This window comes from Eleutherodactylus coqui, chromosome 7, assembly GCF_035609145.1.
Source record: "Eleutherodactylus coqui strain aEleCoq1 chromosome 7, aEleCoq1.hap1, whole genome shotgun sequence".
Classification (NCBI taxonomy): Eukaryota; Metazoa; Chordata; class Amphibia; order Anura; family Eleutherodactylidae; genus Eleutherodactylus; species Eleutherodactylus coqui.
In genome coordinates, this window is record NC_089843.1 from 31,553,140 (window position 1) to 31,575,066 (window position 21,927).

The 21,927-nt window shown below is 46.7% G+C and overlaps 1 protein-coding gene across 1 annotated transcript in view; it reads right to left on the bottom strand.

Annotated features, from left to right (window-relative positions):
• Positions 1-686: 686 nt before the first annotated feature.
• Positions 687-21,927, bottom strand: part of LOC136573247 (vomeronasal type-2 receptor 26-like) — an 89,747-nt gene continuing 68,506 nt past the window's right edge. Inside the window, exons 3-4 of the mRNA XM_066574546.1 lie at positions 8,093-8,216; positions 687-1,594 (exon numbers count right to left, since the gene is read on the bottom strand). Of these exons, the coding sequence (XP_066430643.1) occupies positions 687-1,594; positions 8,093-8,216 (1,032 nt within the window). The remainder of the gene's footprint in view (positions 1,595-8,092; positions 8,217-21,927) is intronic.

A 21,927-nucleotide genomic window follows, 5' to 3' on the forward strand; every position in this document is an offset into this window, starting at 1 on the left:
CATGCATTGAATGACAGTTTATCTGTGGACTCATTAAGGTCGTATTTCCCGCATATACGGTTCAGTTACTGTTTTAAATGCAATTTATTACACTATTTCTCTGTCCATTTTCTGGACCATATAAAGGTCCATTTATATATATGACACTTCAGATCTGTCTTGTTAGGAGCCCGGTGAAGAATCCTAGGTAGATTCAAATGCTTGTTGTAACATCATTCTACTTTTTTAAGTCCCTTTTACTACGGGAAGCGCTGAGCGGGGAGCTATCATACAGAATGAGGAACCAGTGAGCTGTCGAGTTTTAACAAGGTTTTTTAACTGACTGAAAAGTCAGCTTAAACACCTACAAATGACAAGGGATTAATATTTTCACTTCATACTAAATGATTATCACTCATGTTCGCTTGTTTGAATGAATTTTGAGCTATAAACAATTTGTAAAAGGGCGTTTAGCCATTAAATGGTATCATATCTACAACATTACTTTGTTTAACTTTACTCTACATGGTATAACACTATTTTCCTCAAGAAAATGGGGGACTCTTATTCTGGGTGTCGGCAGTCATATCCTCACTGAGCTATAAGTTTATGCATATACAGTGAATGGATACAATTTTTTAAAAAGCACCAAATAACTGGAATATCTGCAAAATGTTCAATCCCTGACACGTGGTAATATTTTGCCCTCATTCCTTCCTTTTCCTCAGCAGGTCAGTATTTTTATTCATTTCAGATTTAAATAAAATGATAAAACATTTTGGGAAAAACACACAAGCTAAAAGTCCAGCACTGGACACTATTACTGCAAATATCTCCACTGCCACCATGTATTTCCCTCTGGTGCTCAGATAAGCTGGGATCATGGAGATCCAGACACTGCAGAACAGCAGCATGCTGAAGGTGATGTACTTGGCCTCATTAAAACTGTCCGGTAATGTCCTTACCATGAAAGCCAGCACAAAGCTCACAGCTGACAGAAGCCCCATATAACCCAACATGGAGTAGAAGCAGATATCTGAGCCTTCATTGCACTGAATGATGATCTTATCAGGATAAGACTGAGTGTCCAGGTCCTGGAATGGGGGAGAGATAGACAACCAGATAACACAGAGAACAACTTGTAAAGATGAACACAATAGCACTATGGTATGGGGCAACTTTACACTCAACCATTTTCTCCAGGGGCTTCCAGGCTTGGTGGACTTAAAAGCAACACAAACAATAACAGTCTTGGCAAGAAGTGAAGAGATGGCTACTGAGAAGAATATTCCAAAACTGGTTTCCCGCAATCTACAAGTTACATCGTTGGGACGACCAAGAAACAAGAAGACTGAGAGAAAGCTGAGGATGATAGAGACCAGGAGGACGTAACTCAGGTTCCGGTTGTTAGCTTTAACAATAGGAGTGTGCCGATAGGTAATAAATATTAAAAATATGAAGCCAGTCACAAGACATCCGAAGACTGAGACACCAGAAAATACATAAGCCATTGCGTCATTTTGGTAAGAGATGAATTCTATGACTTTTGGCAGGCATCGGTCTCTCTTCTCATTTGGCCATTCCTCACTTTGGCATTTAATACAGTTATCAGCATCTGTAGAAATATCCCATAACATATTACACATTAAATCTATCTAGCTGATACTGTATATATATCCATCTACGTGAAATATCTCTACCACCATATGGGAAGCAAAATTACCTAATATGTTGGCTATTTTGGTAAGGGTGAAGGCCAAATAATGTTTCCAGAACTTGTTTCTCCTATTTAACTACCCTTTCCTTAGGGAAAGACGGTACTATAAGCCACAAAGCAATAACAGTTGAGTGAGCCCAGGATTGTCAGTGTACTTACCCTCCTGACTTTTCTTCATCTCCAAGTGTTATTGCACTGGGTTCTGATGTTGTGCAACATCAATACCCAGTGTGCACAAAATGTCCTGAGGTTAGATAGCATCAGGTAGCAGTACAGTGGTGCTCCTGGATAAAGCGAGCCAGTAGGGTAAACATATGTAGGGTACTGATTATTCAAGTGGTTTGGTCTAGAGTCTGACTTATTCAGGGTGTCTAATTTGGGCGCTAATACATTTTAGGATCTCTGGGGTCTGAATATATTCATGATTCTGTCTGGAGTCTGGATAAATTAGGGCACTAAATATGTGATGAACATTGTGATCCAACCAAAAATAGTGGTCAAAATAGTGTACAGTGGTTCAGGGTCAATTGTGCAGTGATGTCACTGAAAATAAAATAATGCCCACATATGGTCTCCTTGATCGAAAACTGAAATAAGGAAGACAACAGTTATGCTTCTTATTTTAAAAGTAATCACTGAAAAAGAAAATCAAAATGATTAACTTTATTAAATATTGCTTAAAAACACCAAATTTTGGACAGACTCAAACATTTACGTAGAGTGAGGTGGGGAAATAGTTTATGGATGGGAAATCCTTACACCCCATAAACCCATCATCATGATTATACTTCGTTATGGGTACCACATATCCACCAGACCAAAATAGGAATTTTTGCAATATGTAGAGCAACCCTAACACTGCAATCGCACAGTAATATCACTAGATTGGGATGCAGGGAAGGCTTTTGCACCTCCTGCTGTGTCGTGCCAACCCTGTGCATGTCTATAGCAGTGACTGGCTGGCCTGATCAGGTGACCTACGAGCATAAAAACTCCAGTCACCTGAGGCTCGCCTCACACGCAGGCTGGATTAGCTGAGGGACAGAGCTCCTGCTATTCAGGGAAAGTGATAGTGTTGGTTAGAGGTTGCGGCTAGGCAGGGATCCTTGTTCCAAGAACCCAACAGTTCTTTCTAGGACTACTACTCCTCTCATTGTGTGCATCAGCAGTTTGGCTGGCTGTGAGCAGTAGTGCGCACAAAGTATTCTCAAGTATCCCGGCTGTATACTGCATACTGTTAATGGTTTTATGCAGTATACTGCTAGTGGTGTACAGAGACTAGATAGCAAGTAACAAAACTCCTATCATTTTTCTTTTTTTTAAATTTTTTGGGGGCTCAAAGCGTACGCTATATATACCCGTGTGTGGGTCCTGTCCATCCACGCTAACAACAGTATACACTGTTTATTGTGTATATTTTGGGACTCAAAGCGTACGCTATATACACATGTGTGTGTCCTGTCAATCCACTCTATCTAACAACAGTATACACTGTTTGAAAAGTTGCAGGGTGGGGGGGTTCAAAGCGTATTAAAACTCCTATTATTTTTCTTTTTTTAAATTTTTTGGGAGGCTCAAAGATAAATGCTACATATACACGTGTGCGGGTCCTGTCAATCCAAGCTAACAACAGTATACACTGTTTATTGTGTATATTTTGGGACTCAAAGCGTATGCTATATACACGTGTGTGGGTTCTGTCAATCCATGCTATCTAACAACAGTATACACTGTTTATTGTATATATTTTGGGGCTCAAAGCATACGCTATATACACATGTGTGGGTCCTGTCAATGAACACTATCTAACAACAGTATACACTGTTTAAAAATTTTTTTGGGGGGTGAAGCGTACTCTATTTACTCGTGTGTGGGTCCTGTCAATCCATGCTATCTAGCAACAGTATATACTGTTTAAAAAATTTGGGGGGGCTTAAAGTGTATGCTATATACCCGTGTGTGGATTCTGTCAATCCATGCTATCTAAAAACAGTATACACTGTTTGTGTGTATTTTGAGGCTCAAAGCGCACGCTACATACATGTGTGTGGGTCCTGTCAATCCACGCAATCTAACAATAGTATAGACTGTTTAAATTTGTTTTTTGGGGGGGCTCAAAGCTTATGCTATATACCCCTGTGTGGGTCCTGTCAATCCACACTTTCTAACAACACTATACTCCGTTTAGTGTCTATTTTTACCTATAAGCATACACAGAATAACTCGCAGTTTGCATAGCATTTTGACCAAGTGCATTATCCAATATGATAAAGACTGGGGTAAGGGTCGAGGTCAAAGACATGGACATGGACGTGGGCATCTGAATGAGAGTGTGGGTAGAGGCCGAGGTCCTGGGTGAGGTGAAACAGTGCTTGCTGCTGAGGGAGAAGTACAACGCCGTGTATCTATGCTCCCTAGCTTCATCTCACAGTTTGCAGGTCTGCGTGGTAGACCATTATTAAAAGCACAGGAGTGCGAACAGGTGATGACGGGGATAGCGGATAACATGTCCACTAATTTATCCAACACCCAGTCTTCCACGCAGTCCACTCAGGCTAGCCAAGGAACCGGACCTCGAAAACCTCGAACTGCTCCTCTTTCCTCCCAGCATGGTCACTCCCAGCAAAGGAGAGTTTCTGAACAGGCAGTCTCCCAGGAACTGTTCTCGGTTCCCTTCCCTGAGTCGGAAAAAAATGGTTATTGGGCCACCTGAGGAGTTTGTCATGACCAATGCCCAAAATTTGGACCTTTCACAGTCTCAGGGAGATGGAAACTTCCAAGTAGTGTCTCAAGAGGTATTTGTGGATGATGATGAGAGATGATGAGACACAGCTTTCTGTCAGTGAGGTTGCTGTTAGATCATTAAGCCTGAGGGAGGAGCAGACTGAGGAGTCAGAGGAAGAGCTCGTGGATGATGATGTGACTGATCCAACCTGGATTGGTAAGCCTACTTAGGACAGCGCTTCTGAGAGTGAGGCAACTGCTGCACCAGAAGAGGTTGGAAGAGGCAGTGGGGTGGCCAGAGGGAGAGGCAGGTACAAAGCAACTAATCACCCTACTGTTGCCCACAGCACCTCCTCGCGGCAAGCTCCCGTGCAGAGGGCTAGGTGTTTGAAACCCTGGAAGCACCCGACAAGGTGGAACGCAGGCCATTCAGCACCTGCGGGTCATACCACTGACTCTTCCCCCGTTTCACATGCTGGCACTGAGATTCCATCCCCATCCCAGGACCTAGGCACGAGCTCCCCTCGCCCTGCTTCCACCCCTTTAGCTGCATGGTCCTCCACTGCCTACACCAATGTGTCCCAGCACGGACTTCAGCTGCCCATTATAGAGGCCTTAGAGCGCAAGTGCAATTATGCAGCCACCCACCTGCATGCACAATTGCTAAATGTGCATGTAAGCAAACTGCTGAGCCTGGAGATGCTGCCTTATAGGCTGCTTGAAAGTGAGGCTTTCCGCAACCTCATGGTGGCGCCGCCCCATGCTATTCGGTACCCAGTCGCCACTATTTTTCCCGCTGTGCCGTCCCTGCACTACACAAGCACGTGTTCACTTCACCACCAACACGTGGACAAGTGCTGGTGGGCAGGGACACTACATCTCCCTGACGGCACATTGGGTTAACCTGGCGGCGGCTGTGACAGAGTTTGACCCTGGGTCCGCTCACGTGCTACCCACACCGAGGATTGCGGGTCCCATCGCGGTCATGGTTTCTCCAGCTTATTATGCCTCTTCTTCCACCCCCCCCCACCTCCTCCTCCACCTCTCAATTACCATCTGTGAGCACGTCGCCTTCAGTTGGTAGCTCGAGGCGCTGCAGCACTGCCGTGGGGAAGGTGTTGACAGGCCGTGCTGAAACTCCTGAGCTAAGGTGACAAGAGGCACACTGCCCAAAAGCTGTTACAGGGTTTGATGGAGCTGACAGATCTGTGGCTTTCGCCGCTGAACCTCCAACCAGACATGGTTGTGTGTGACAATGGGCGTAACCTGGTGGCGGCTCTGCAGCTTGGCAGACTAACACACGTGCCATGTCTGGCCCATGTGTTCAATCTGGTGGTTCAGCACTTTCTTAAAAACTACCCCAATTAGTATGAGCTGCTCAGAAGGTGCGTCGCATGTGCGCACATTTCAGAAAGTCTACCACAGATGCTGCCACCATTAGGACACTGCAACAGCGCTTCTATCTGCCTGTTCACTGACTGTTGTGCAACGTGCCTACGTGCTGGTATTTAACATTGCACATGTTGGCCAGGGTTTACAAGCAGAGTGAAGCGATTGTCAAATATCAGCTGCAACATGCCCGTCGGAGTGGTAGTCAGCCTCCGCACTTCTTCACAGAGGAGTGGGCATGCATGTCTGACATCTGTCAGGTGTTGGGAAACTTTGAGGAGTCAGCGAAAATGGTAAGCGGCGATGTGGCCATTATCAGCGAAACCATCCCGCTGCTTTGCACGCTGAGAAGGTCGCTGCTAAGCATTAAGGTCATCACATTGCAGATAGAACAGGAGATGGGGGATGACAATACGTTGCATGATAGCCCGACCACCCTCTCGTCTGTTTCTCAGCACCTATTGGAGGAGGAGGAGGAGGGGGAAGAGACCTCTGCCCACACTTCAGAGGGTACCCATACTACTTCCCTCACATTGGTTCAGCGTGTATGGTCTGAGGAGGAGGAGGCTGAGAGTTATCCTCCTAGTGAGGACAGCGATGTGTTGTGCACTGGGACTCTGGCACACATGGCTGACTTCATGTTAATCTGCCTTTCCCGTGACCCTCGCATTAGTTACAAACGTTTTGCAATACATCATATATACCCAAAAATGATGCCATAAAAAAAATACTTGTCCCGCAAAAAACAAGCCTTCATATGGCTGTGTCAATGGAAAAATGAAAAAAGTTATGGCTTTTGGAATGCGACTGGAAAATTAGTTAAAATTAAATAATTGGCCCATTTAAAAAACGTGGGTCTGACAGGGTAGTAAGAAACCCGCCACTGAAGGTGTTAAGCCTTGTATTTCAATCATATGAATCCTCCCACCAAGTTACCATGATATCTATGACTACAGATTTCTCTTCAGTCAGGAGCTTTAATTCTCCTTCCTTTCTCCTATGCTCAGTGCATTTGTGTAAAAACATTTTAGTTTGTGATCGGTGTTTCTTGTTCCTCTACTTTTCTTCAGAATTGGATGTCTTTGTGCTTTCTTTTCGCTTCTAATAGCAATATTCTCAATTTTATTCCTTAGCTGTATATTTTTGCCAGGCCTTTCACTTCCCTTTGCATATTGTTCTAGTTTACTACCCTGTGCCTTTGCTGCAGGCTGTGATGGGCTGAAAAAAGTATTCTAGACTTCCTCTGCCACTGGTGGTGGTGCTGTTTTGTTGACTTCCTCCTCCACAACCAAGTCCTCTAACCCTTGCTTTCTTCGTGTTTTCTTTTTATTTATTTTGGTATTTTTTGTTGTTGTTGGTTTTAGTGTTTACTCTTTAGTCTAGTTTTTGCTACTTATTAGCCTGCAAACAATTGATTGAATGGCGTTCAAGGCTGCCGGCATGCACTGTGTGTATTTGTTGTTTGTTTTATATTACCAAAAAAAAAAAAAAAACACCACCAATTAAATAAGCTGCAATGCCTTGGAGGCACAATATGTGAAAATGGAAAGGCACAGGATAAAGCTTGTATCTTTGCGAGCTGTCCCTGTTTGGCATAGCATAATTAAATTCACTTAAATTAAACCCCACTGCTACCTGCGTAAGGTCTGTAAAAAATTCATAGTAGCTGGACTGGCAACTTAGAAACACGTCTGAGGTCAAAAACTGAGAACTGTAATATTCCCTGCACCAAAGATTATTTTGCTGCTCTATACATTGACAGCAGAGACCGGATTTACATTTTGTATAGGCATATATGTGATGCAGTAACTTTCTTTGCTCCCTGCACTTAAACACAGTTTAAGATCTCTGTTGGCAACAAGCTTTCACAACCAGCAGCAATATACCCTTTGTAGAATATATGTTCCCATTAACAACAGACCACGTGTTATATAGGTACAGAAATGTGATGTAGCTTCTCTTTCCTGTGCTTAAATGTAAAATGGCCACTTGTACAACTACACCTATATTATATATCACTAGGTCACATGCTACAGGAGTACAATGAAACTGCTGCCCACATGTAAGATGGAGAACACATTTTGTAACATCAGCAATGCACCCTGGCTGCTGATTGGCTACACGTTGACCGCTACAGCAGAGATTATGGGTAATTCAATTTCTCTACAATTTGAGCCAAGAATCAGTTCGGAATAACCGGATTAGATTACGTGAAAATTGGGATGAGTAACCTTTATCACCATCACTCATTACACAGTCCTACTGCTCATAACTACCATGTACCCGTTATATTGGATATTTCTCCTTCTGAACAAGGGACGCAGTAGTAGCAGCAGGTATGAATTGTTTCTGTTGCCTTTTTTCTGCTTCCAGGTAAACATTGGTCTGAGCAGCGAGATACTGGGATCTGAAGGAAAAGACAAGAACCTTTACTACAATGAGAGTTTCCACAAACAAGCATGTCACATAATACGCTCACTCTTGCAGAATTCTTTTTGTGTTGTGAAGGATTGTATTCAGTTATCAGACTTAAAACAGGTTTTACCTCCTGTACATTTGCTGATGTCCCAATCAGTGTTAGGATTGTATGTGACAGTTGAGCAGCATATAAATTTGTCTGCAAGACAATGTGCTGCAATAAATCATCTGTGTAGAAAAGGTTGAAAAAATAGGTAGAAATTCTTTCACTTCCACGACTATATCTAGGACAGCATAAGACCTCCTTCACACGGGTGACACGGCATTGCTGCAAGAAAATTGCAGTGATATCGCATCGCTGGTCCGTGTGATTTAGCTGCGTCTTCTTGCAGCAATACCGTGATTTTGTGGGCTACAAAGTCGCGCACATTTGTAGCATCACATGCCGGGATTTTAGTTTTGGGTGGGGAGCTTGAAATATTAGCCCTACCCTAAAAATAAGATGTAGCTGAAGAAAATAATTAAAAAAATAAGTATACATCATCTCTCCCTTGCTGCCCAGCAGCTTGTTATTGGTCTCTGGCACTGTTTCTCTGTACCATCCTCTGACCGGGGTTTCAAAAATCCCCGCCTCATGAAAGCACTGGCTGTGATTAGCTGACGCTTAGCCAGTCACAGCCAGCAGTTGATGAATAGCTGTGATTGGTTCAATTACAGCCATTCATTGAGCACTGGATGTGACTGGCTAAACGTCAGCCAATTACAGCCAGCACTTCCAGGAGGCAGGATTTTTCAATCTACGGCCAGAAGATGAAGAAGAGAAACAGTGTCGGGACCCGGGGAGTAACTGCGGTGGCGTCGGATAACGCTTCTAAGGTGATGTAGTAGCAGAGTTTGAATTTGAATTTTCTCAAATGCTACATAAAATTATATACCCATTGTAGATTGGAATGTATCCCTTCAATTGTACTAAACATGTCCCTTGTACTAGGCATGTCATTTATATTAGGCATCTCACTTGTACTAGACATGTCCCTGGTACTTGACATGTCCCTTGTACTAGACACATCACTTGTACTATTCATATCATTTGTACTAGACACATCAATTTTACTCTAGATATCACTAGCATGTACTAGGCAGTTCGGGGCACCTCACTTTAAAAAAGACATAGACAAACTGGAGCAAATTTAGAGAAGAGTTACCAAGATGGTGAGTGGTCTGCAAATCATGTCTTATGAGGAACCCTTAAAGGATCTGGGAATGTTCAGCTTGCAATAAAGAAGGCTGAGAGAAGACTTAATAGCTGTCTACAAATATCTGCAGGGCTGTCGCAGTGCAAAGGGATCAGTCCTATTCTCATTTGCACAAGGAAAGAATAGAAGCGATGGGATGAAACTAAACGGGGGGAGGAGACACAAATTAGATATTAGAAAAAACTTTCTGACAGTGAGGCCTCAGTCAGAAGTCAGAAATCGCCCGAAAATACTGCTCCTAGCCGCGTTTCATTAGAAACGGGCCAGAGCAGTTCAGCGCTGTCCAGCGCATTGAATTCAATGGAGCGAGCAATATAGCCGGCACCATTGAAAGCAATGGGCTGTGGGCGATCTCACAATGAATTTTCGGGAAGGGCTTAAAAATATAAGCCCTTCTCTGAAATTCATCCAGAAATGTGTAAAAAGAAAAAAAATATATATACTCACCTGGTCCCGGCAGACGGAGTTCAGCCGCGGCCGGCTGGCAGTTCTCCTGAACTGCTGTGAGTAGTATTCAGCAGCCGGGGATTTAAAATCCCCGCCTGCTGAATAAGCTGCCTCTGATTGGTCACAGCCCTGATTGGCTCAGCGCAGGGACCAATCAGGGGCAGCTCTCAGCTGTCATTCAGCTGCGAGTTGCCGTTGATTGGTCCCTGCGCTGAGCCAATCAGAGGCAGCACTCACTCACCCATTCATGAATTCATGAATGGGTGAGTGAGAGCTGCCTCTGATTGGTCAGGGCTGTGACCAATCAGAGGCAGCTCATTCAGCAGGCGGGGATTTTAAATCCCCGGCTGCTGAATACTACTCACAGCAGTTCAAGAGAACTGCCGGCCAGCCGCGGCTGAACTCCGTCTGCCGGGACCAGGTGAGGTTTTTTTTTTTCTTTTTACACATTTCTGGATGAATTTCAGGGAAGGGCTTATATTTTTAAGCCCTTCCCAAAAATTCATTGTGCGATCGCCGGCAGCCCATTGCTTTCAATGGAGCCTTCTGTATTGCCGGCTCCATTAAATTCAATGGGCAAACATCATTCTTCTCTGCCACAGCTGTTACAGCTGTGGCAGAGGAGAATGATTTGTCTAGTATATGTTCTCAATGGGGTCGGCGCTGCTGCCGCCGGCCCCATTGAGCACATATAGAGAAGAGAACAGGAATCGCAGATCGCAGATAGGTGCGATCTGCGATTTCTGTTCTATAATTTATCGGACGAGCGCATAAAAAGCACTCATGTGTCGAATACCAAGGCAAAGCAATGGTTTTATAAAATCGCACATCGCATGTGCAGATCACATGGAAAATCGCCCGTGTGACCGAGGCCTAAGACTGATTTACCATTGTTTTAGTTTATCCTTCTTTATACTACAGAATTCTGGCATCAAAAAGTTGCAGATTTGGGTGTAAGTCCTGCATGCACAAATATTTAGCAACTTTTCTGCCTTCTGCACTGGCCTCACCACTTTTGCCCCAGGCCAACAGATTTGTGTATTTTTTGTTTATTCCCGCATTCACAGACCCCTAAAGACCTATAAAGTGACATAGGTACAATTAGCAACTTTTCCCATGTCTTTAATTTATTTTTTTATGGTGTGCACTTTGTGGGTTAAATAATGTACACATATTTTTCTATGGGTCATTGTGAAGGCAGTGATGCCACATGGAATTTTTTTTTAAATTTTTTATTCTTACTTTTACATAGTAAGGGCAGACTCATACAATCATGTGCTAAAACGCTAAGTTTATGACACAGAACATAACCGTGGTGTGGACCCACATATCGCCATGTATGGCAGTGATTTTTGCCTGCGCATGACACCATATCTCAGGTACGCTACCATGTGCAGGCCTCCTGATTTCACTTTTTTCTTTTATTCCCACTCTGTCGCTAAGCGACATTGCATACAAATTCCACGTGCACACAATATGTACAGCATTTCGTAACCATCCATAGAGAACAAAAAGTCTGTATCACGTGTAATACACGGTAAAATAGAACATGCTGTGTTATTTTTTATTTGCGTACTATATTCAATGAAAAACACTAATGTGACTGAAAATCAATGTATTTAAATTGATGAAATGTTCCATGTATTACACAAGCGTGCATCGCGTTCATGATACACAATTCAAGTACCCTCATGTGAGCCTGCACTAAAGGTGGAAAGGTGAGGTTTTGACATTTTTCCTTTAGCAATTTTTTAATACTCTTTATTTTTGTCCCATTAGGGGAGTTGAATATCACCACATTTTGTCATTCTTCTAATGCACTACTTCAGTATAGCATTGTGTAAGAAAGCCTGTGAAACACAGTCAAAGGCTGAGCCTCATAGGCCATCGTAACAGGTGAACTCAAAGGCCATATTCAAAATTCTGGGTGCCATAGCAACCAATCTGGACACTATGATCACATTGTGGGGGTCCAATGGGTGAGAGGGGGAGCAGTCTTCTTCTGTCAGACTTTTATATACCGTGGTCACACTGACCACAGCATGTAAAGAGTTAAACATGTGTATGCATATTTTATTCCTCGATTCCTCTGAAGTAACCACAACTTCATAAAATTTTTCATGCGAACAACAGGTAAACACCTGTACCAAATAAACTTGAGTAAAACCGGGATTAACAGGTAGTTTATTTATTTGAACTACCTATAGAATTATAATTAGCACCATAGAGAATTTTAAGGAGATTCATTAATTTATATAAACTCAAAATTCAAGTTATTACTAATTGATGTAAAAAAAAAAGGTAAATGATTTCTAGTAAATAAAAAGAATAACCCTACAGTCCACAATCTACACGACCTACATCCTACCAACCTAAATATAAAGATATTATGTTATTGGGATAACTCATTCATGGGGTCAATTAATGTTGTGCTTTAACAATACTTGCTGCTTCTCTCTCCTTCAATCCCGACAAGTGGCAGAGGGGTGGGGGCTGGCAGAAAGGTTTGTAGTTAGAGATGAGCGAACGTACTCGTCCGAGCTTGATGCTCGTTCGAGTATTAGGGTGTTCGAGATGCTCGTTACTCGAGGGGAGCACCACGTGGCACTCGACTCCATTACATTTCCTTCCCTGAGAAATTTGCGTGCTTTTCTGGCCATTACAACTTCCTCCTGTGACTTTCCAGCCCTATCCCACCCCCCTGCAGTGGGTGGCTGGCGAGTGGGCTTTTTCCCAAAAATTGGAAAAAAATAATATATTTGGGCTGCCTGTGACCGTCTTCAGTTTACTGCGTGTGTGCTGGGGGTAGTAGTCGATCATTATTACCCAGCTAAGCCTGTGACCGTTTACAGTTTACTGCGTGTTTGCTGGGGGTAGTAGTCGCTCATTAATACCCAGCCTTGCACATAATTGTTTCTGGCTGCACTGTGCTTTCAATAACCACAGTCATCCTCCAACAGGGAAATCCATATACAGGCTATATCACAGGCAGTGGGCTTTTTCCCAAAAATTGGAAAAAAAATACTATATTTGGGCTGCCTCTGACCGTCTTCAGTTTACTGTGTGTGTGCTGGGGGTAGTAGTCGCTCATTATTACCCAGCTAAGCCTGTGACCATCTACAGTTTACTGCGTGTGTGCTAGGGGTAGTAGTCGCTCATTAATACCCAGCCTTGCGCATAATTTTTTCTGGCTGCACTGTGCTTTCAATAACCACAGTCATCCTCCCATAGGGAAATCCATATACAGGCTATATCACAGGCAGTGGGCTTTTTCCCAAAAATTGGAAAAAAATAATATATTTGGGCTGCCTGTGACCGTCTTCAGTTGACTGCGTGTGTGCTGGGGGTAGTAATCGCTCATTATTCCCCAGCTAAGCCTGTGACCGTCTACAGTTTACTGCGTGTTTGCTGGGGGTAGTAGTCGCTCATTAATACCCAGCCTTGCGCATAATTTTTTTCTGGCTGCACTGTGCTTTCAATAACCACAGTCATCCTCCAACAGGGAAATCCATATACAGGCTATATCACAGGCAGTGGGCTTTTTCCCAAAAATTGGAAAAAAATACTATATTTGGGCTGCCTGTAACCGTCTTCAGTTTACTGCGTGTGTGCTGGGGGTAGTAGTCGCTCATTATTACCCAGCTAAGCCTGTGACCATCTACAGTTTACTCCGTGTTTGCTAGGGGTAGTAGTCACTCAATAATACCCAGCCTTGCGCATAATTTTTTCTGGCTGCACTGTGCTTTCAATAACCACAGTCATCCTCCAACAGGGAAATCTGTATACAGGCTATATAGGCAGTGGGCTTTTTCCCAAAAATTGTAAAAAAAATTACTATATTTGAGCTGCCTGTGACCGTCTTCAGTTTACTGCGTGTGTGCAGGGGGTAGTAGTCGCTCATTAATACCCAGCTAAGCCTGTGACCGTCTACAGTTTACTGCGTGTTTGCTGGGGGTAGTAGTCGCTCATTAATACCGAGCTAAGCCTGTGACCGTCTACAGTTTACTGCGTGTTTGCTGGGGGGTAGTAGTCGCTCATTAATACCCAGTCTTGCGCATAATTTTTTCTACAGTTTACTGCGTGATTGCTGGGGGTTGTAGTCGCTCATTAATACCCAGCCTTGCGCATAATTTTTTCTGGCTGCACTGTGCTTTCAATAACCACAGTCATCCTCCAACAGGGAAATCCATATACAGGCTATATCACAGGCAGTGGGCATTTTCACAAAAATTGGAAAAAAAAAACTAGATTTGGGCTGCCTGTGACCGTCTTCAGTTTACTGCGTGTGTGCTGGGGGTAGTAATCGCTCATTATTACCCAGCTAAGCCTGTGACCGTCTACAGTTTACTGCGTGTTTGCTGGGGGTAGTAGTCGCTCATTAATACCGAGCTAAGCCTGTGACCATCTACAGTTTACTGCGTGTTTGCTGGGGGTAGTAGTCGCTCATTAATACCCAGTCTTGCGCATAATTTTTTCTGGCTGCACTGTCCTTTCAATAACCACAGTCATCCTCCAACAGGGAAATCCATATACAGGCTATACCACAGGCAGTGGGCTTTTTTCCAAAAATTTGAAAAAAAATACTATATTTGGGCTGCCTGTGACCGTCTTCAGTTTACTGCGTGTTTGCTGGGGATAGTAGTCGCTCATTAATACCCAGCTTAGCCTGTGACCATCTACAGTTTTCTCCGTGTTTGCTGGGGGTAGTAGTCACTCATTAATACCCAGCCTTGCGCACAATTTTTTCTACAGTTTACTGCGTGATTGCTGGGGGTTGTAGTCGCTCATTAATACCCAGCCTTGCGCATAATTTTTTTCTGGCTGCACTGTGCTTTCAATAACCACAGTCATCCTCCAACAGGGAAATCCATATACAGGCTATATCACAGGCAGTGGGCTTTTTCCCAAAAATTGGAAAAAAATAATATATTTGGGCTGCCTGTAACCGTCTTAAGTTGACTGCGTGTGTGCTGGGGGTAGTAGTCGCTCATTATTACCCAGCTAAGCCTGTGACCGTCTACAGTTTACTGCGTGTGTGCTAGGGGTAGTAGTCGCTCATTAATACCCAGCCTTGCGCATAATTTTTTCTACAGCTTAATGCGTGTTTGCTGGGGGTAGTAGTCGCTCATTAATACCCAGCCTTGCGCATAATTTTTTCTGGCTGCACTATGCCTTCAATAACCACAGTCATCCTCCAACAGGGAAATCCATATACAGGCTATATCACAGGCAGTGGGCTTTTTTCCATAAATTCGAAAAAAAACTAGATTTGGGCTGCCTGTGACCGTCTTCAGTTTACTGCGTGTGTGCTGGGGGTAGTAATCGCTCATTATTACCCAGCTAAGCCTGTGACCGTCTACAGTTTACTGCGTGTTTGCTGGGGGTAGTAGTCGCTCATTAATACCCAGCCTTGCGCATAATTTTTTCTGGCTGCACTGTGCTTTCAATAACCACAGTCATCCTCCCACAGGGAAATCCATATACAGGCTATATCACAGGCAGTGGGCTTTTTCCCAAAAATTGGAAAAAAATTGTTACGGCACTCTGCCCCCCGAGCGCCAGTTGGGGTGCCCTGATCTCCTGCACCCCACTGTCCCTGCCTACTTGCCTCGGCCCTGGCTAACCCCAGGCGGACAACTGGGCGGCAGTCCCTGCACTGGCTAGGGACCTGGCGACTGCCTAGATGGAACTACTAACAGGGGACAGAGTGCCGACAGAAGAGGCAGGTGTAACAGACCAACAAACTACTAGGTGAATCAAGGCTGGAGGTGTAGCTCTCAGGCAAACAAAAAGATACTGACAAGCAACTAGGACAGACTAGAATAGACCTGACTAGAGGCTAGCAGAACCAATAACTGGCAGTGAGTTCAGGTCACTGCCAGCCTTTTAACTAAAAGCCTCCGCCCCGGGGCGGAGAGTGGGAGGAGCTGACTCTCCCACTGTTGCATAAGGGAGGTGGATGAGAGCGGGCGGCACCCTACGGGCGGACACGCCCACGCCGCAGCACGCTGGCTGCTCCACGCTGCTGCACGCTGGCTGCTCCACGCCGCCGAGAGATCCCTGACAGCACCGCTCCGGGACGCCGAAGCCGACCTCGGAGCGGCGCGCGCCGGCCGCGGGACCCAGCGCCGCCCTGCATGGTAACATTACCCCCCCTCTGACGGGGGACCTCCGGGCCCCCGGAAACTCGACCAGGCTTATCTGGAAAACGACGGTGGAACCGCCGTACCAACACGGGAGCATGAACATCACATGCGGCCACCCAGGAATGATCTTCTGGTGGAAAACCCTTCCAGGCCACCAAGTATTGTAGGATTCCTCGACACCGACGAGAGTCCTGTATCTCCTGGACCTCGTATTCGACTTCATCCCGGACCAGGGTGGGCGGAGGGGGACCGGAGGTGGGTATCACCGAAGGGACAAAAGGTTTCAGCAGCGACTTATGGAATACCCTGTGAACCCTCCATGTGGCTGGCAACCCCAGCTCGTAGGCGAGTGGGTTCACCACACGTGTGATGGCAAACGGCCCCACGTAACGTGGCGCCAGCTTCAAGGACGGGACCCGCAATTTGAGATTTTTAGAAGACAGGTATACCTTCTGTCCCACCCTGTAAGGTTCAGACACCGACAAACTCTTCCCACTGCGCAACTGCATACGGGCCCCCGCTGCCTCCAAGTTTCTCTGCACCTCTTTCCATACTCCCCGAAGCGTATCTGTGGCGTCATCAGCTGCCGGACAGAGCGACGGAGTAGGGATTGCTGTAAGGAAGCGAGGATGCTGACCGTATACACTAAAAAATGGAGACACCCCAGTAGAAGAACAAAGGCGGTTGTTTAGTGCAAACTCTGCCAACGGCAGGAACTCTGCCCACTGGTAAGCCTTTTCGCTAGCAAACAACCGTAAATATTGCACTAAGTCTTGGTTCTTCCGCTCAGTCTGACCATTAGTCTGCGGGTGGAACGCTGACGAGAAGGAAAGCGACGTTCCCAGGTTTCTGCAGAAGGCACGCCAAAACTGCGACACAAACTGAACCCCGCGATCAGATACAATATTTTGGGGAACCCCATGTAGGCGAATTATTTCCTTTACAAAAATCGTGGCGAATTCTTTTGCCGAGGGTAGCTTTTTTAACGCCACAAAATGTGCCATCTTTGAGAACCGGTCGACCACCACTAAGATAGTGGTGCACTTCTGGGATTCTGGTAGGTCAGTGATGAAATCTACTGATAAGTGAGACCAGGGACTGGAAGGAACCGGTAGTGGTCTCAGAGGACCCTCCAGAGGACGCCGCCGACTCTTATTGCGAGCACAGACCGAGCAACCCCTCACAAAGTTGCGGATCTCCTGAGACATGCCTGGCCACCAGAAGTATCGGGAGCAAAGCTCCAGGGTCCCCTGGAACCCTGGATGCCCGGCGAGAGCCGACGAGTGGGACTCATCCATGACTCTAGGGCGTAGGGTCTCTGGCACAAACCATCTGCCCTCCGGCACCCCTGACGGAGCGTCCTGCTGAGCATCCTGTAGTTGAGGGACGAAGTTAGACTCTAACGCTGCCACCACCACGCCGGGGGCTAAGATATTCTCGGGAGTCATGGTCCCACTGTCTGGTACCCCGAAACTCCGTGACAGGGCGTCCGCCTTCACGTTCTTCTCTCCGGGGATATATGTCACGACGAAGTTAAACCTGGCGAAGAACAACGCCCACCTGGCTTGACGAGCAGTGAGTCTTTTTGCATTGGCGAGATATACCAGATTCTTGTGATCAGTATATACGGTAATTGGGTGTCTAGCACCCTCAAGATGGTGTCGCCACTCTTCCAGAGCCCATTTGATAGCCAACAATTCACGGTTACCCACGTCGTAGTTGCGCTCTGCTGAATTGAACTTTCGCGAAAAGAACGCACATGGGCTATAGCCAGACCTCCCACTGACTTCCTGCGACAATACTGCTCCTGTCCCCACTTCCGACGCGTCTACCTCAATAAAAAAGGGTAGTCGTGCGTCCGGCTGTATTAGCACCGGGGCAGTCGTGAATGCCTTTTTTAGACGGCTAAAAGCCTCAAGGGCTGCAGGCGACCATTTACCCAAGTCAGCCCCCTTCTTAGTCAGGTCGGTCAGAGGTTGAGCAATAAGTGAGTAATTTCTAATGAATTTGCGGTAGAAATTTGCAAAACCTAAGAACCGCTGGAGAGCCTTGAGGTTGTCGGGTCTGACCCATTGGGAGATTGCTGCTACTTTATCAGACTCCATCTGAATCTCTGTGGGTGAGATTACATAACCCAGGAAGGATACTTGTTTAGAGCCAAATGTACATTTCTCTAATTTGACAAAAAGTTGATACTCGCGCAAACGGGTCAGGACCAACCTCAGGTGCCGCACATGTGAGTCCCAGTCAGGTGAGTACACCAGGATGTCGTCCAGATAGATGACCAGAAATACCCCCAGGAAGTCGTGGAAGACTGCGTTCATAAAACCCTGAAACACAGCGGGGGCATTACAGAGTCCAAAAGGCATGACCAGACATTCAAAATGTCCAACGGGGTGTTGAACGCTGTCTTCCATTCATCTCCCTCTCTGATGCGAATTAAATTGTAAGCCCCCCTTAAGTCCAGTTTGGAGAACCAGTGCGCCTCTACCACCTGATTCAACAAGTCAGGAATTAGGGGCAAGGAGCACTGGTTCTTCACAGTGATTTTATTCAAGGCCCGATAATCCACACAAGGCCTTAGTGTCCCGTCCTTCTTCTCTACAAAGAAGAGACCTGCCCCGGCAGGGGACCTGGACGGCCGGATATGTCGGTTGGCCAGAGCTTCCGAGACATAGGACTTGAGGGCTTCATGCTCACGACCTGACAGATTGAAAATGGCTCCCTTAGGGATGGGACCGTCGGGAATCAGGTCGATACCACAGTCCCACTCCCTATGAGGAGGCAGGGCCTTAGACAGTTGTTTGGAGAATACATCCTGAAAGTCTGACAAATACTCCGGAATGAGCACCGTATCTGCGGAGCACACAGCTATGGTAGACAGGTGATTGTGACACGATGACCCCCAATGAGTCAATTCCCGGGTGGACCAATCAAATTGGGGGTTGTGCAGTGCCAACCAGGGCATACCAAGCACCACATCAACCGACATTTTTTCCATAACCAAGAAAGACAGTTCTTCCGAGTGGAGGACCCCCACCGTGAACTGTAACCTTGGGGTCCTCCATCGTACCAAGCCTGTAGAGAGAGGGGTAGCATCAATGCTGGTAAAATGAATTGGCGTCTTCAACGCCACAAATTCCGCCATCAGAGAACGGACAAAACCCAGACTTATCAAGTTAGCGGCTGCTCCGGAATCAATAAACGCCCGCCCTGATCGGGAAAAATCCCAGAATCTCACATGACACGGTACCAAAAGTTTAGGAAGTACCTGAAGTCCTAGGCGATCCTCCCTGCAATCGCCTAGGACTCGTAGTTTTCCGCCGGTTCCGGCTGCGGGCGTTGAGACCTCAGTGGGCAGGTTATCACCCGATGTCCAGCTTTCCCGCAGTAGAGGCAGAGGCGATGCAACAAACGGATCCGGCGTCGCTCTTTGGGGTCCAGCGGGTCCACCTTCATCGGCTCGGGCGCAGAGACTGGTAAGGAGGAGGAGGGACCAGGGCCACTGACCTCCCTGACTCTACGGGTCTGCCTGTCCTGCTTCCTAGACCTGAGCCTCCTATCTGCCCTCACCGCTAGCTCCATAGCCTCCCTTAAGGACCCGGGAACGGGATGGGAAATTAACAGGTCTTTAACTGCGTCCGAGAGGCCCTGCAGAAAAACGTCCTTCAGCGCGCTATCGTTCCATGTCGTATCCCCCGCATAGCGTCTGAAGTTGGAGCAATAATCCTCCACACACGACGACCCCTGCCGCAGCGCCAACAACCGTGAAACCGCCAACCCCGCTCGGTCCGGTTCGTCGAAGATACCCCCGAGTTCCTGAAAAAAGGAGTCCACGGACTGCAGGCAGGAGGAACCCTCGGGGATGGAGAAAGCCCATGTCTGGGCCGAGCCCCGCAGCAGGGACATAATCAGCCCGACCCTCTGAGCCTCCGACCCGGAAGAACGGGGACGCATGCGAAAAAACAGGCGACACGCCTGTCGGAAGACAAAAAACTTGTTCCTCTCCCCAGAAAACACCTCGGGAAGAGGGCACTTGGGTTCGGGGCTGGTTGAGGCGTCCGACCCCTGCGACACCCCCCGCTGCTCCTGGGCCACCATGCGGGCGGATAAATCCTGGATCACAGGCACCAGGGCCTGCAGCTGGTTCGTGAGGGAACTGATCGCCTCCATGACAAACGGTTTAAAATGGCCAGTTATTATGTTACGGCACTCTGCCCCCCGAGCGCCAGTTGGGGTGCCCTGATCTCCTGCACCCCACTGTCCCTGCCTACTTGCCTCGGCCCTGGCTAACCCCAGGCGGACAACTGGGCGGCAGTCCCTGCACTGGCTAGGGACCTGGCGACTGCCTAGATGGAACTACTAACAGGGGACAGAGTGCCGACAGAAGAGGCAGGTGTAACAGACCAACAAACTACTAGGTGAATCAAGGCTGGAGGTGTAGCTCTCAGGCAAACAAAAAGATACTGACAAGCAACTAGGACAGACTAGAATAGACCTGACTAGAGGCTAGCAGAACCAATAACTGGCAGTGAGTTCAGGTCACTGCCAGCCTTTTAACTAAAAGCCTCCGCCCCGGGGCGGAGAGTGGGAGGAGCTGACTCTCCCACTGTTGCATAAGGGAGGTGGATGAGAGCGGGCGGCACCCTACGGGCGGACACGCCCACGCCGCAGCACGCTGGCTGCTCCACGCTGCTGCACGCTGGCTGCTCCACGCCGCCGAGAGATCCCTGACAGCACCGCTCCGGGACGCCGAAGCCGACCTCGGAGCGGCGCGCGCCGGCCGCGGGACCCAGCGCCGCCCTGCATGGTAACAAAAATAATATATTTGGGCTGCCTGTGACCGTCTTCAGTTGACTGCGAGTGTGCTGGGGGTAGTAGTCGCTCATTATTACCCAGCTAAGCCTGTGACCGTCTTCAGTTTACTGCGTGTGTGCTCGGGGTAGTAATCGCTCATTATTACCCAGCTAAGCCTGTGACCGTCTACAGTTTACTGCGTGTTTGCTGGGGGTAGTAGTCACTCAATAATACCCAGCCTTGCACATAATTGTTTCTGGCTGCACTGTGCTTTCAATAACCACAGTCAACCTCCAACAGGGAAATCCATATACAGGCTATGTCACAGGCAGTGGCCTTTTTCCGAAAAATTGGAAAAAAAATACTATATTTGGGCTGCCTCTGACTGTCTTCAGTTTACTGTGTGTGTGCTGGGGGTAGTAGTCGCTCATTAATACCCAGCTAAGCCTGTGACCATCTACAGTTTACTGCGTGTTTGCTGGGGGTAGTAGTCGCTCATTAATACCCAGCCTTGCGCATAATTTTTTTCTGGCTGCACTGTGCTTTCAATAACCACAGTCATCCTCCAACAGGGAAATCCATATACAGGCTATATCACAGGCAGTGGGCTTTTTCCCAAAAATTGGAAAAAAATACTATATTTGGGCTGCCTGTAACCGTCTTCAGTTTACTGCGTGTGTGCTGGGGGTAGTAGTCGCTCATTATTACCCAGCTAAGCCTGTGACCATCTACAGTTTACTCCGTGTTTGCTAGGGGTAGTAGTCACTCAATAATACCCAGCCTTGCGCATAATTTTTTCTGGCTGCAATGTGCTTTCAATAACCACAGTCATCCTCCAACAGGGAAATCTGTATACAGGCTATATAGGCAGTGGGCTTTTTCCCAAAAATTGGAAAAAAAATACTATATTTGGGCTGCCTGTGACCGTCTTCAGTTTACTGCGTGTGTGCAGGGGGTAGTAGTCGCTCATTAATACCCAGCTAAGCCTGTGACCATCTACAGTTTACTGCGTGTTTGCTGGGGGGTAGTAGTCGCTCATTAATACCCAGCCTTG